This window comes from Indicator indicator, chromosome 14 (assembly GCF_027791375.1).
Source record: "Indicator indicator isolate 239-I01 chromosome 14, UM_Iind_1.1, whole genome shotgun sequence".
In the NCBI taxonomy this organism is placed as follows: domain Eukaryota; kingdom Metazoa; phylum Chordata; class Aves; order Piciformes; family Indicatoridae; genus Indicator; species Indicator indicator.
In genome coordinates, this window is record NC_072023.1 from 15,045,313 (window position 1) to 15,058,495 (window position 13,183).

At 41.3% G+C, this 13,183-nt stretch overlaps 1 protein-coding gene across 1 annotated transcript in view; it reads left to right on the plus strand.

Annotated features, from left to right (window-relative positions):
• Nucleotides 1-3,882, plus strand: part of TMEM178B (transmembrane protein 178B) — a 206,382-nt gene extending 202,500 nt beyond the window's left edge. Inside the window, exon 4 of the mRNA XM_054386985.1 lies at nt 3,632-3,882. Coding sequence (XP_054242960.1) covers nt 3,632-3,882 — 251 coding nt within the window. The remainder of the gene's footprint in view (nt 1-3,631) is intronic.
• Nucleotides 3,883-13,183: the final 9,301 nt, after the last annotated feature.

Sequence of the window (13,183 nt, forward strand, 5' to 3'; positions counted from 1 at the left end):
AAGGCTAAATGGAAGAGACATTCAGTGTCTAATACTCTTCTTCTGTAAACTATAAGAAGGAAAAGCACAAGATGGTCATGAGGTATTGAATGGCTCAGGAGCTCAAACAGCTGTTGATCATCAGTCTGTTAGCAGGCACTCAAAAGGAACCAGCCCAAAAGGAAGGGCACCTGTCTAATAAGGAGTCAGGATGGAGGTTTGACTACATGTCAGACATAGCTTTACATGAAATTTCATCTCTCACATGACTGAAGCATTTTGCAGTGACACATGTATTTCCATTGTCAAAAGTGGTGCTGTTGTCTTGTCTCATCCATCAGCATTTTCTTTAGTGTAACAGTGTGAGAGTTGAGTTCCCCCCCGACAGTGACCAGGCTAGCTCAGTCTGGAAGCAAATGAAAGCTGTATTTACAAGCAAATCTACAATCTATGATGAAATGCAATGAATATATACAAATATACACTATTCACAACATTTACAAATATGTATAATCAACAGAAAAGCACAACCAAGCTCCCTTTGCTTCCCCCCAACCAGAAGGAATCCCCCCATACCCCCCTGGCAGAAGGCAGAGAGTCAAGCAGAGAGTCTGTTAGACTTAGCTTGTCAAGGTCAGTGTGTTATCTTCAGCCAGAAAAGAAGAAGCAGACAGAAGCCCAGCAAGCTGAGAATTGCCCAACTCCCCAACCTTGTTTTGAGTAGAGATTCTTAAACATTTCTCTCTCTCCAGTGGAGTGTTTAGAATAATCATTATTTTGCTTTCTTACACCCAATAGTGATTTATTTACATTCCTTCTCTGCTTGAACTTTGTGAAGAAAAATTAAAAAGACTGTCTTAAAACCATCACACTTAAGATTCCCAGAACTAAGAACTTTCTGCTCTTCCCAGCTGCAGAAGAAGGTATTTAATCTTCCCTGTCCAACTCATGTAAGAGCACATCCCTAGTGAGCTGTTATTACCACCTGTCATTCACATTCTGTGTGCCAGTGCTGCAGCTGTACCATCAGCCTTCAGTTCTTTGTCCTCTACTTGGTCCAGAGTTACAGTGTTTTTCACAAATAAAAGGTTTGTATTGCTGTGGCTGCCTGGGGACCTGGGGCATTAGTGCATGCATGTAGGGTGGCACCTCACTGACGGCAGGAACCTGCCAGGAAGTAAGTGTTCATTTTATTTTCAGAGCAGAAAAAGAATCCCAGAGTTGAGGATGCTTACTCTGTGTTCATAGGGCAGACAGTGCTATGGGCAGCAGCCATTCTGCTGTCTCTGTGTTGTGTCTTACCCAGACTAGTAGAGGCTACATGTGAAAGTGTAAGCTCAGTCTCTGCATCCCTTCCACTCACGACTTTTTCACTATGCAACAACCATGCAATTTGCAAGGAGGTTGGAGTGAGGAGTGGTCCAGCCTCTTCTCCTTTGTGTCAAGTGACAGGACTAGAGGAAATGGTTTCAAGTTGCACCAGGGGAGGTTCAGGCTAGATATTAGGAACTATTTCTTCACAGAGAGGGTTATCAAACATTGGAATGGTCTTCCCAGAGCAGTGGTGGAGTCATCGTCCCTGGAGGTGTTTAAGCAGCATGTGGACCTGGTGCTTAGTGACATGGTTTGGTGTTGACACTTCAGTGCTGGGTTGAGGGTTGGATTGGATGATCTTTGAGGTTGAGGTTTGGATTGGATGATCTTTGAGGTGTCTTCCAACCAGATGTTTTCTGTGATTCTGTGATAACCCTTTGTGTTATGTTTTCAAGTTCATGAGCAAAATCTACCAAAATCATGAGGTAGTAACTGTACTGTTTCATCAGTATCCCTCCTGGTGAGAAGCCAGATTACCTACACGTGGGATGTTCCTCGCTTGGCTGAATACAAACAACATATAGGATTTGTATAATGGCCATAAAGATTCCTCTAGGTGGTATATAATGGCATTTTTGTGTGTGTGTCTGTAATAAGTAGCACTATGGAGGCTGATAAACCTGTGCTGTACAAGACATCCTGCAGAAGCCCAGGGAGGTGACTGGCTGAGGGCCAATACTATGCATCCTCTAACATTGTGCCTGGCAGTCATTATTTGTTATCACAGAGCACAATCTCCAGTGAAGAAGCAGAGTGAGGACAGCCTTTTTAAAAAGAAGTCTCAAGCTCATGATGTGCTTTATTCTTTATTGATGTTACTTGTTCCTCTTGTTCATTTGTTAGGGGTCAGAATACCCCTGGCAGGGTAGAATGCCAATATACTGCTTGTATACAAAGAGTAAGCAACACTCATGCTTTGAAGAACCCGTAATTGAAACTGCCAAGACAAAGCATGAAAGTATGGGGAGTATTTGAAACCCAAAGTTATTTCCCTTCCTTTTCTACTTAGCAAATTCATCTCTAGTCTGGACGCACAGATTTTCCCACCCACCTTCCTTAAAAATCTTATACTTCAAGAGAGCTGAAATTATCATGTTCTTGCTAGTAAAGAAAGACCTTTCATGTAATTTTATAACCACAGCCATTTGAAATGAGCCACAGAGCTCGATTCTCGGAGCACAGTGGCTCTCTTGGATCCTTTTTTTTCCACATAAGGTCCCATAATGTACTAGTCATGTTGACATGTCACACAGGCCATAACTACATTCTTGCAGACACACTTATGTTACTGGGTAAGCAAAGTGACATGGTAAAACATGGAAAGGGATGTGTAGCTTCTAGTAAAACAACCCAAACTTTAAGTAAGGGATTCTGTGTAGTGTCTGTAGCTATCCATTATTTGGTGTGTGGGTGGCAACTGTGATATTTCAGGAGCTCAGAGTTTAGGTTAGATGAAGCTGGAGGCCAAAGACCAAAATTAGACTCATCTGAATGGGCTAAGGTTCAGCCTCATTTGATACATATGGCTGTCCATAAAACTTGCCACCTGACAGAGTTATGAAGCCTGTCCTTGCAGTGTTCTCAGGAAGAAATGAAATATTGCTGCAGAGATGGAAAACAAGAACAGGATATTCTGAAAATTTCCCCAACAATGAAGAGGGCATCTGGATTAGGACTGGAATCCTGCAGCATGTAGAATCTGTATTTTGTGAGGGATTTTAAGATTTTGACAGTGGTATTTAAAAGGGTTATAGAATGAAATATTTTAAATTTTGATATAAGAAAACTCCGCAAAAAATCTCCCAAGTAATTTAAAATTTATGTTTCAACAGACCCAGAATATGTCAAGTATTTTGTAGTCTTTTCCTTTATAAAACTTATCATGGGAAAACTGAAATTAAACAAAAACGTCAAGCTCTTTTACCCCACCCCTCTGCCCCCAAATACAGAAACGTGATAATTCACCCTGTATTTGTCTAAAGCAAAATTCCAGAAAAATCAGTGGTTTCATGAAGCATGCTGGTTCCCAGCTGTTCCTGTGAAAGTTTCTCCATACAGCTCTGTTCAACATCAAAATTCAAGGCTCTGGTGGCACACAGTTCTTTCCTCACTGAGCCACTAGGCTATGCTACTTCCTATACAATCATCTTCTCGTAGGTGTTTCCTTACTGCTTGCACCAGCTGTTTTCAGGCAACTTGGAAAGTGGTATGTCTATCACTCTTCTAACTTCTCTTTCTTTTTTTCCTCCTTCCTTTTCCCCTTCCCGTTCTCCTCCAGGAACCTTCTGCATCATTTCACTGTGCACATGTGTGGCTGGAATCAACTTTGAGCTCTCCCGCTACCCCCGCTACCTGTACGGACTTCCTGACGACATCAGCCATGGCTATGGCTGGTCCATGTTCTGTGCATGGGGGGGCCTGGGCCTCACTCTTATCTCTGGCTTCTTCTGCACTCTGGCTCCTTCTGTCCAGCCTGTCCCCAGGACCAACTGCCCCAAATCTAGACCTGAGAATGGGACAGTGTGCTAAAACAAACAACAAACTAATACACACACACACATATACACATATATATATATATGTCTATGTATACCTATACATGCATATATATGTATATATAATTCTATATATATATATATAATCTCAAGTTAATGCCAGTGCCAAGGTAGAGCTGAGTCCAACGTGGCACTCACATCTCCACCGGACTCTGTGTTGCTTCGTTCTTTCTCACAGCAATGGGAAAGCTTTTCTCTCACGTGGCTCTTCCATCCAGCTCTTAACTTCAGCATCATACCTTACAGGTTGAATGAACATACAGTTGCACCTACCTACTGCCATTTGGGAAGGGGAACAGGGAGTCTCTGAGGGGGTGTGAAACCAGAATCTGTTCAGGACATGAGGCTGGGGTAGGGAGGATAAAAAGCCTGTCCATTGTAGCCAGAAGGGAAAATGTAAACAGCAAGCAAAGGAACAAATCAAGCATTTGAGCCTACTCTACAATGTACCTCCTCAAGGCCATTATCAGAAACCTACCCACTTTCTTTTTCTTTCTTAAAGCAAAATGACAGAAGCCTGCCCTGTCATTGGGTTTGGCTTTTGAGGTATTTCTTGGGTTTGTTTTTGTGTATTTTGGTTTGGTTTGGTTTTTTGGGTTGGTTTTTTTTTTTCTTTTTTGCTTAAAACTCAAAAAACCCAAAATGGACAGAATGTGTGGGGAAAAGCAGAGAAGCATTTTCTTTTTGCCTGTCAAATTTTAGAGAGAAGCAAACAAGTGAAAATAAAAAGCATCTAAAAAAATAAAACCAGAAAGCCACAAAAAAACCCAAACTCAACAACACAAAACCAACAACAAACAACTCCATGAGGACATCTCAGCGGACTTTCCAACAATGTGGTTTTAATCTTCCAGCTGCCTTACATCCAGGCTCACAACTGAGGCTGAACTGCTAACATAAATGCAGCAGAAGGCCTTTTGAAAATGCTGTGATACATGTGTGTATAACTTTTTCTTCCCTCTTTATTTTTTTTTAAGAAAAAGAAAAATTTAAAACATTGCAATGTGATTGTCCACAAAACCTTCCATGCTGTGTTTGTGGCCCAAGACTGAGGCACTGCAACTGCAGAAATGTGAAGAAAGCCATCAGGTCTGAGACAGCATGTCTTCTCTGATGGATTTGGGGATGTTATTTTGTTTTCACAGAGCATCTGATAGTTAAGGATGTTGGACCCAAGGGAAGACCGACCCAGGGAGAAGGGAGGTGAGGGAAGCCCTGGCAGTTGTTCTTCCCAGGTATTTCCTGGAGTGGGATTTCACCAAGTTTCTGTTTTGGATGTTTAAGACAACTGGGCAAAAGCCATTACCAAGGAGGAAAAGGAAGCTATTTTTTGTAAGGGAGAAATAAGAGACGCCTCTTGTTGTGTTCATGTATGCCAAATAAGACCTTCTCACATCTTGTCTTTGGAAACTGCCCCCATTCACTGGAAATCTCCACTCTTCATCTGGGAGAACTGTGTACATATGGAAGCAAAAGGGTCAGATTCAGAGAAAGGAGATTCATTTCCCCTGAGCTCAAGTGTTGTAAGATATAATTGTGAATCCAAAAATGGAACTCTCTCTTTTTTGGTCTTTCTCTTTTTCCTGCTACTCCTCTTCCCATTGTGTCCTTTTTCCTTCAGTCTGCTCTTCCCATCAGTCAGGTCATAGGTTCTAGAAGAGCTAAATGAATAACAAAGTCTGGAGGGGCAAGCGAATACCATCAGGGGAATCAAAGCATTTTGGCTGTGAGGGCAGTAGTTCCTTGCAGGGGAACAGTGACTGAAGGGAGTGTGGGTAGGAAAGACTAAGAATGTAACCAAATGGAGGCTGAAGAGGTGATGACTAACTGACCATATGCAGGAGTGAGGGCACCATTGACAAAAGTACAGACAAAGGGACACAGGGCAAAGAAAAAAGGCCTTCCCAAAAGCATTCCAACGCAACATTCTCTTAATTCAGGGATAGTACCAGCAATCCTTTCTTACATGATAGCTGCATGCCACCAGTCCTTAAATAATCCCCTGCATTTATAGAAACACCAGGAGAAGGAGGCAACCTGTTGAAACTGTGCCTACTGCACAGAAATTAAGGCATTAATTTCCAGGTCATGCCATGTACGCAACTGGCAAGATACTGTATTTTGCTCAGTTAAAAAAATCCAACCAACAAACAATTCTTATGCAATACAATTGCATAGCCCTGTTTCCCCTTCTCATTAGACCTTTTGTAATCGCTTTATTACCAGTGCCCAAAGAAATTACATTTCTGGAGGGTATTTTGGAGTAGAGTAGATATGGGTTTCTTTCATTCTTGCTCAACTACTTATTTTTGGCTTTCTCTGGTCTACAAATGCTCCAATCATGCCAATGCCAATGCCAGCTGCCAAGCCAGTGTGTTGCCACTGAAGTGCCATTCTTGGCAACTGAAGTTTTGCCATTTCATTCTCCATTAGATCTGACTAGAGAAAATATTTATTTATTCATATTGAAAATGCCTTTTGAAAACATTTCCTTTTTAAGTAGATTGGTTTAATTCTTTTTTTTCTGGCAAGGTTTTTGAGTAGAGTGGTTTTGAAAAGCTTTGAAGCCTTCTGACTGTGCAAGTGCCTACTAGGTAAGAAGGCTGATGTGTCATTATTGCAGTGAAGAAGGAAATGTAAAAACAGCTCTTGGAAAGCTAAATAAAAACTGAAAGCAGAAAATCAATAAGTGAAAACCAAGAGACCTATAAAAAATTGTGAAATTTTTCCAAAATATGAACAATTTTGGAAAAAAACTCTCAAGTTTTCATTCAGAGATTAATTTTAGAAACAGCTTTGAAGACAAACTTTCTTCCTCCTCTTCAGTGCTGAAAGGGTTTCATGCAAGTACAGTGTCCCAGGTAAAGCGAAGGACACAGATATCTAGCTGGAGTCCACCAGCCCTGTGGCACAGCTCCTGTGATGATGTACAGTCTTGTGTGATCTGTGACAGGTCACAGGGTGTATTCTTTTACAGATACAGTTCTGAAAGAGGTATAGAAGTAAGATTTGAAGAAATTGAAATAATTCTGCACTTTGATGGATTCTCAAAGCTTTCCTTTCTTTCTGCATATGGCATGAAAAGAGTTCTGCCTTGATGAAATATCTCTGACAGTGTTGGTTTAGAAGCTGTGCGTAAGCTTGTGTGTTTGTCTGTGTGTGCCAATGGTGGCGGAGGTTATTATTTGCAATGGAAAAGTATTAACCCTGAATCTTTAGGCCAGTTCTTTATTTTTCCTCTCGTGATAGCATAGGCTCTCTAGGGGCTATGCAGCTACAAAGGATCTTAAAAACTAGCAGTGTCTGAAGTAGACTATGATGATATAATCTTAATCTCAAACTGGATACCCAAAGGGACCATTGCTTGAAACTCCAATTCTTTCATCTTTCACTCAAACAAGGGCTGTGGTTAGTGTCTCCATCTATTCGGAGCCAAAGCATAGAATAGTCTGAATTTCTGCATCTAGTCTGAATTACTGGATTTTTGGGAGGCTTTGAAATATCTTTCTGAGCAGAGATTGAAGCTTTTTTGATGAGTGTGTGGTTTTCTAGCTGAAGGAATAGGTAATTAGAAATCTGTTAGCTGTGATCCTATCATTAAGGGGCTTGACCATATCCCTTCAATCTGCCCTGTAGAAACACCTAAGCATGTGCTTTACTGAAAGCATGTGACTAATTCCCTTGAATTTAGTAGGCTATTCATATGCTTAAATTTAAGGATGTGTTTTCTTGGATGATGTTCAGCCTCCTGCAGAGTCCAGCCCCTGCTCTTCTTTTTCTATCCCTCCTTGTAGATAAAATGACACTGTTGTCCTAACCTGGTGTACCAGGGGGTATTTGGTCTCCCTTTCCATAAGGTGGTGAGGTGGGGTCCATAGCTGGCTGCCTCTTTCCTGCACACTACCTTTCATGTTGTACTGCTGGGCCAACATGTCATCGTGCTCCAGAGACCACAGAGGAACTTGACTGACATGAACACAGATGTCACAAAATGCCAGTCCTAGGGATGCAGGACAAATTGGCTCAACCCACTGAGATCTGCAGGCTGAGGTTTTGTGTATTTGTGGCTCTCAGTTATTGTACAGTGAAGTTGTTCTGTGACCTCAGTGAGTTAGCTACTGGGAATTCTGTTGTCTGTCCCTGCTGAGGTCACTCTATATGTGAGGGAGCTACATGGCAGGAGTCCATGTGCTCTGTACCTTATGTACTGTGTAGGACACCTTCTTCTACAAGCTAGGCTGTTTGTGTGTTAAAATTCCTGATTCATAGTGGCCACCTGTATATATCATCTCTTTCTTCTCCCTCTCTGCAGACACAACTGATATTCTCTGATCTGAATGGTACAGTCCCTCCAGTTATATTTCTAGTTGGGCTTTTTTCCTTTCATTCTACCCCAGGGACTGTTGCAAGTGGATTGCAAACCACCAGTGACCATTGCAATTTCTTTGAAATATTGCTTTTGAAAAATTGCCATTACTTGAAAAAATGTTATTCCAGCTGCAGTAACAAATGAAAGGAAAAAAAAAATCAAGACTCAGAGTCCTCTAAACAGAGGATACTCATCCTCTCAGGAGAGAACCATGAGAGTGCAGGTATTCTGCTTTCTTGTAGATGAGAGTCATTTGGGACCACTTTTAGCTATGGCATATTAGCTGTGCAGTTCACTGGATGGTTGATGAGGGAAGGGATTGATATGCAGGGAGCATCTCAGATTCCCAAGTGTTCTGGGAAGACTGTGTCTCCATGGCTGTCCATTTACCCACCATGCAGCGCCTCCAAATCAGGCTCATCCCTGGAGCCCCACTGATAAGCAGAGCTCAGAAGAAAATCACTGTAATCTGTCCTTAATTCTTGAGTGCCAAGCTAACTGCCAGCAGTGAAATGGAGAGGAAATAATATGTTACCAAGTATAGCTTAAATAAAGACATACATTATCCAGGCTCTTTCTTCTATGTCTCTACATAGACCTAGAAGGGCTATGTGCTCAGGCACATTCACACAAACCAACACTGCATTTCCTTGCCCCCAGGTTTTGCACTCTTTCACAGCCCATACTGCTGTGCTCAGCCAGCCAGCATGGGAAGACTCAAGGTGAAAAACTGAGACAGCTCTGAACAACTGCAAGGCACCACTGAGGGAACAAAGAGTAAAAAGTGTGCACAAAGCACAGACACATGTAAAGATTAGTAATGGATGAATTTCCAAGGTCAAGAACTGAGCTTCAAAAAAACCTGAAGTTTGATTACAAACTCCTGGCCAGATCCATAACATTTTGATTCTGCCAGTCTAGACTGAATATGCATGAAAACAGGGCTCAGCTCAAAACAGCCCACTGTTTCCAGTCAGGAATATACCATACCTGTTCCATAGTCTGTTGAAGTCCACAGAAGGCTTCCGCTTGGCTCCAGTGTGGTTTGGATCAAGTGCTAGAGAAGAAAAATTATTTCTGTCTTGGCTAACACTGATAAGTAAATGTGTGCTTACACATTCACCCTATCTAATCTTTGGCTTTAGAAAGAAACAGTCATGAGATGTTAACTTTTTTCCTCCCTTGATTTAGGGTTCCCATCCTGTCTGCCCCACTAATGCCCCAACCCTACAGCCTTCTTCAGAGCTGTAGTTATGGACTGCAACACTTTTTTATTTAAAAAAACCAGCCCAACCCAAACAAACAAACAAAAAACCCCACAACTAACCAAACAAACCAATCCAATCAAACAAAAACCCACAATAAAATAAACACACACACACAAAAACCTACTGTTGATGGCCAAGGGCCTCTGAGAAGCTCCCTGTTGACATCAGTGGGAGTACTGGAGCCTGATGCTATGTTGCCAAGTTAAATGCAGTATGTCTTGTACCTGTTGAGGATTTAACTTGGATAAGGAGCTTAGACCACTGCCTCAATATAGGCTCCAAGAGAGAAATGAAATGCTGGTCACCTCTAGTAAAACATTCCAGAATCACAGACCAATTTTCCTTCCTTGCTCAGAGAATACTTGCAATAGAAATAATGGAGGGCTCAGATAGGTTATCTCCAGGAAAAGGTGGAGGAGTGGAAAAAAAGGACACCTAGCAGCAGTTGCTATAGGTCAAAATTCATGAGCATTGGTAGAAAATGGTTAGAGTAATCAGAACAATAAAATAAAAATGCAGCTTTTGACTATTCAGTTAGAGTGTACTGAATTATTTATAACTCCTGGGCACCACCAACAATCACACACTTCTAATTTAAACTGTTACTATTTTTACTCAGAAATTTCCATCACTTAGAGTGTTTATATTCATATATTTGTTCTTTGATCTTCTGCAGGACAAAATTTCCCCTGCTTACATAGAGAAACGTATTTGGGGACTTTTGAGAATAATTTTTTTGCAGTAGCTTGAATTATTTTAAAGCATTTTGAGGCCTAGTATGACAGACATGACAACTTTCAAGGCTGTAAACTGTCTTTAAAATGGACTTGAACTTTTCAGTTCGTCTCAAGTAAAATTCCCTTTGATTACAGGTCATTGGAAGCAATGGGAAATTACCTACTGTGAGACTAGGTCCTATTTATGTATGTATGTGATGAAGGGACTTAGGTGAGGGGGCTGTATTTATATGTCAGCCCACTTAAGGACCTTTTGCACAGACACAGGAATAGTCACTGCTAAGTCATTCCAACTTTATACCAATCTCTTTTTGTAAAAAAGATTCGTTGTAGTTGCGTGTGGCTGGAATAATGCAGTGGTAAACCTAGTTCCTAGGTGTGCCCACATGTACATGTAGATATGTGTAGATATGTATATATATATTTGTAAATTTATGAAAAATGCCCATAGCTTCATGATTGCCTGAAATAACCTGAAGCTGATGTACAGAATTTCAGGCAAAGGATGGTTTCTTTCTCGTAATCCTCAAGTATCTCATATTTAAATCAAAACAAAATAAAAAGTACTCTCTCCCAGGAAAATTCTCATTTTGCCAGTTGAGGAGGGGTACCACACTAAAGTCAGCAGCTCACACATCCACACAGGTATATCCAATCACAGGACTGAGTCTCAAGGGCTTTTCAAGGGAAAGAAATGGGTGGGAAAATCCATGGCAGAATTTCTGTTCCACAGTAGCTCTCCCAATAGATTAAATTCTCCTTTATTAAGAGGCCCTTTGAATGGCTGCTGTTTTATTGCCCTAGGTGTATGTTTGTGAGGAGCATCTTGTGGATGAAGTCAAATTAAACCTTAGGCAACTAACCAAGGTCCTTATGGTAATAGGCTCATCTCCCTTGGTTTCTTCTCTAATTAATGAAGAGAGACAGTAGCTTTTAGATGGCGAACCAGTCAAGTTGACATCTAAGACATTTGTCTTGCTTCATAAAGAGACCACTCACCTATCTTGGGTGGCCCCAAGATCTTACAAGATCTTAAATGTCAGTGAGAGGAATCTGGGACCTAGTGCAGAAGAGCATGCATGTGGAGATTGGCCATGGCTCAGTGCTTTAGGTGTGTGGCCTGGCTTGCCATGCAAAGCACAGGTGTTAATTGTGGAAGACTGCTGGAGCAAAAGGAAATGTTCATGACGACCTTCCCCTTCCAAACTGCAACGTGAGTGCAAAGGATAGGACATGTCCTAACTATTGGAAACTGCATTTGAGGGGAATTCCTCATGATCTCCAGGCACAGACTATTGGGTGATCAGAGTGATGGAGGTCACAGATCTTTGGCCTGAACTCTGCACCTTTCTCTGCCAGTTCCAGGCATTGCTGAAGCAGATCAAGAGTCAGTTTGCATCCTAAATGTTTGAATGGCTGAGATGTCCAAAGTTTTTTTTCTTGCTCCATCCTCCAACTGCCCTGAAAAAAAAATCATCTAGCTGGTAGTGATAACAAAAGAAATTCTCCTGCAAGGTACATTTTGGATAGGTTTTTAATAAAATGTTAATAACTGCTTTACAAACAGCTTACATGGAGATTAAAGAGATTGCAATTTCATCCCTTATTGTTGGGATTATGGTTGTCCTCAGAAAAACTAAACTGAGGACTCAATAAGAGAATGAACTGTGACTATTATTTAGAGAGCTGTTCTGACAAGGCTTAACATCTATCTCCATCTCATGGTGAGCCTCTCAGAGCCAAAATTTGGAATCAGATATTGACAGCATCTTTCTGGGAGGACCAGCAATTTAATCCAATAGAAGAACTTCGGAGCTCTTACATATTTCCATATTTTACCTGAATAAAAAAAACACAGTCAGAGGAGTAGGAAAATTAAATTGATTTCTGGAAATTCCAGGGCTAAGTGAACTTTGGATGTTGTGCCAATGTAGGGTCACTACTATTTATTTCTGCAGCTAAATTAAAGTCAGTGTATTGACAATTTTTACCCACCTCTCTGAACAAGTTCATATTAAAATTACTGTTAAGGTTATGACAAGAGGGACTTCAGCTGGCATGCAGAGACCTGCAAAGCAAAGATTCAATACTGTGTACTTAGGGAAAGAGTTGAGCTAGAAAGTGAAAGGTAAGGCCAAGTTCCAGGGATCAAAACCTACTTTTCAGCATGTTGCCACATTGACCAAGCTGTACTGTTTCATCCTGACATTCTTCTCCTGTTCTCCTTGTCCCTTTTTTGAGGAGTCAGATATGTAATCTCTACCTCCTTTCCTTATCCTCCCCCTGTGTGAGAATATAGAGATGCTTCCTTAATGACATTTTTCTCTAAATCCCATTCCATACCAATTGTTGCATATGTGACTGTTTTGTTATTTGAGATGTCCGTGAAAAAGAAATAAAGGCTTTAAGAGTGAACTCTGGAAATGAGAAGGACCCTGAGAATAAATCAAATTTAAGGATGCAGCACCATTTTCTGCAAGACTTTTCAGAATGTTCCTAAATTCTTATCATCACCCTCCTGCCCTCCCTCTCTCTAGGGATGGAGAGAGCCCTGGGATGTGGGACTATCAAAGATTGCTCTTTTAGCTGTTGACTCACTGTGTCCCACAAGGGACAGAGTTTTTCTCTCAAAAGAAACCTTTTTAAAGGTGATAAAGCCAATGTGTAACATCACATGGGAGAAGGCTCTAAAGGATGACCCTGTCCCAGTTTATCTTTCTCTCTCGTTCTTTACAAGAACCCTGCATGTCCAGACATGCTCGCTCTTCTCCCTGTAGGGCTGACTTTGCTGAGGGTGTAGCTTGCCGTGAGGGGCCTGCCTGGCCCTCAACCCCATGCTGCACTTGGGAATATCTTCTTGGATAATATTCCACTTTCTCTTAAAAAACCCTGCCCCATCCT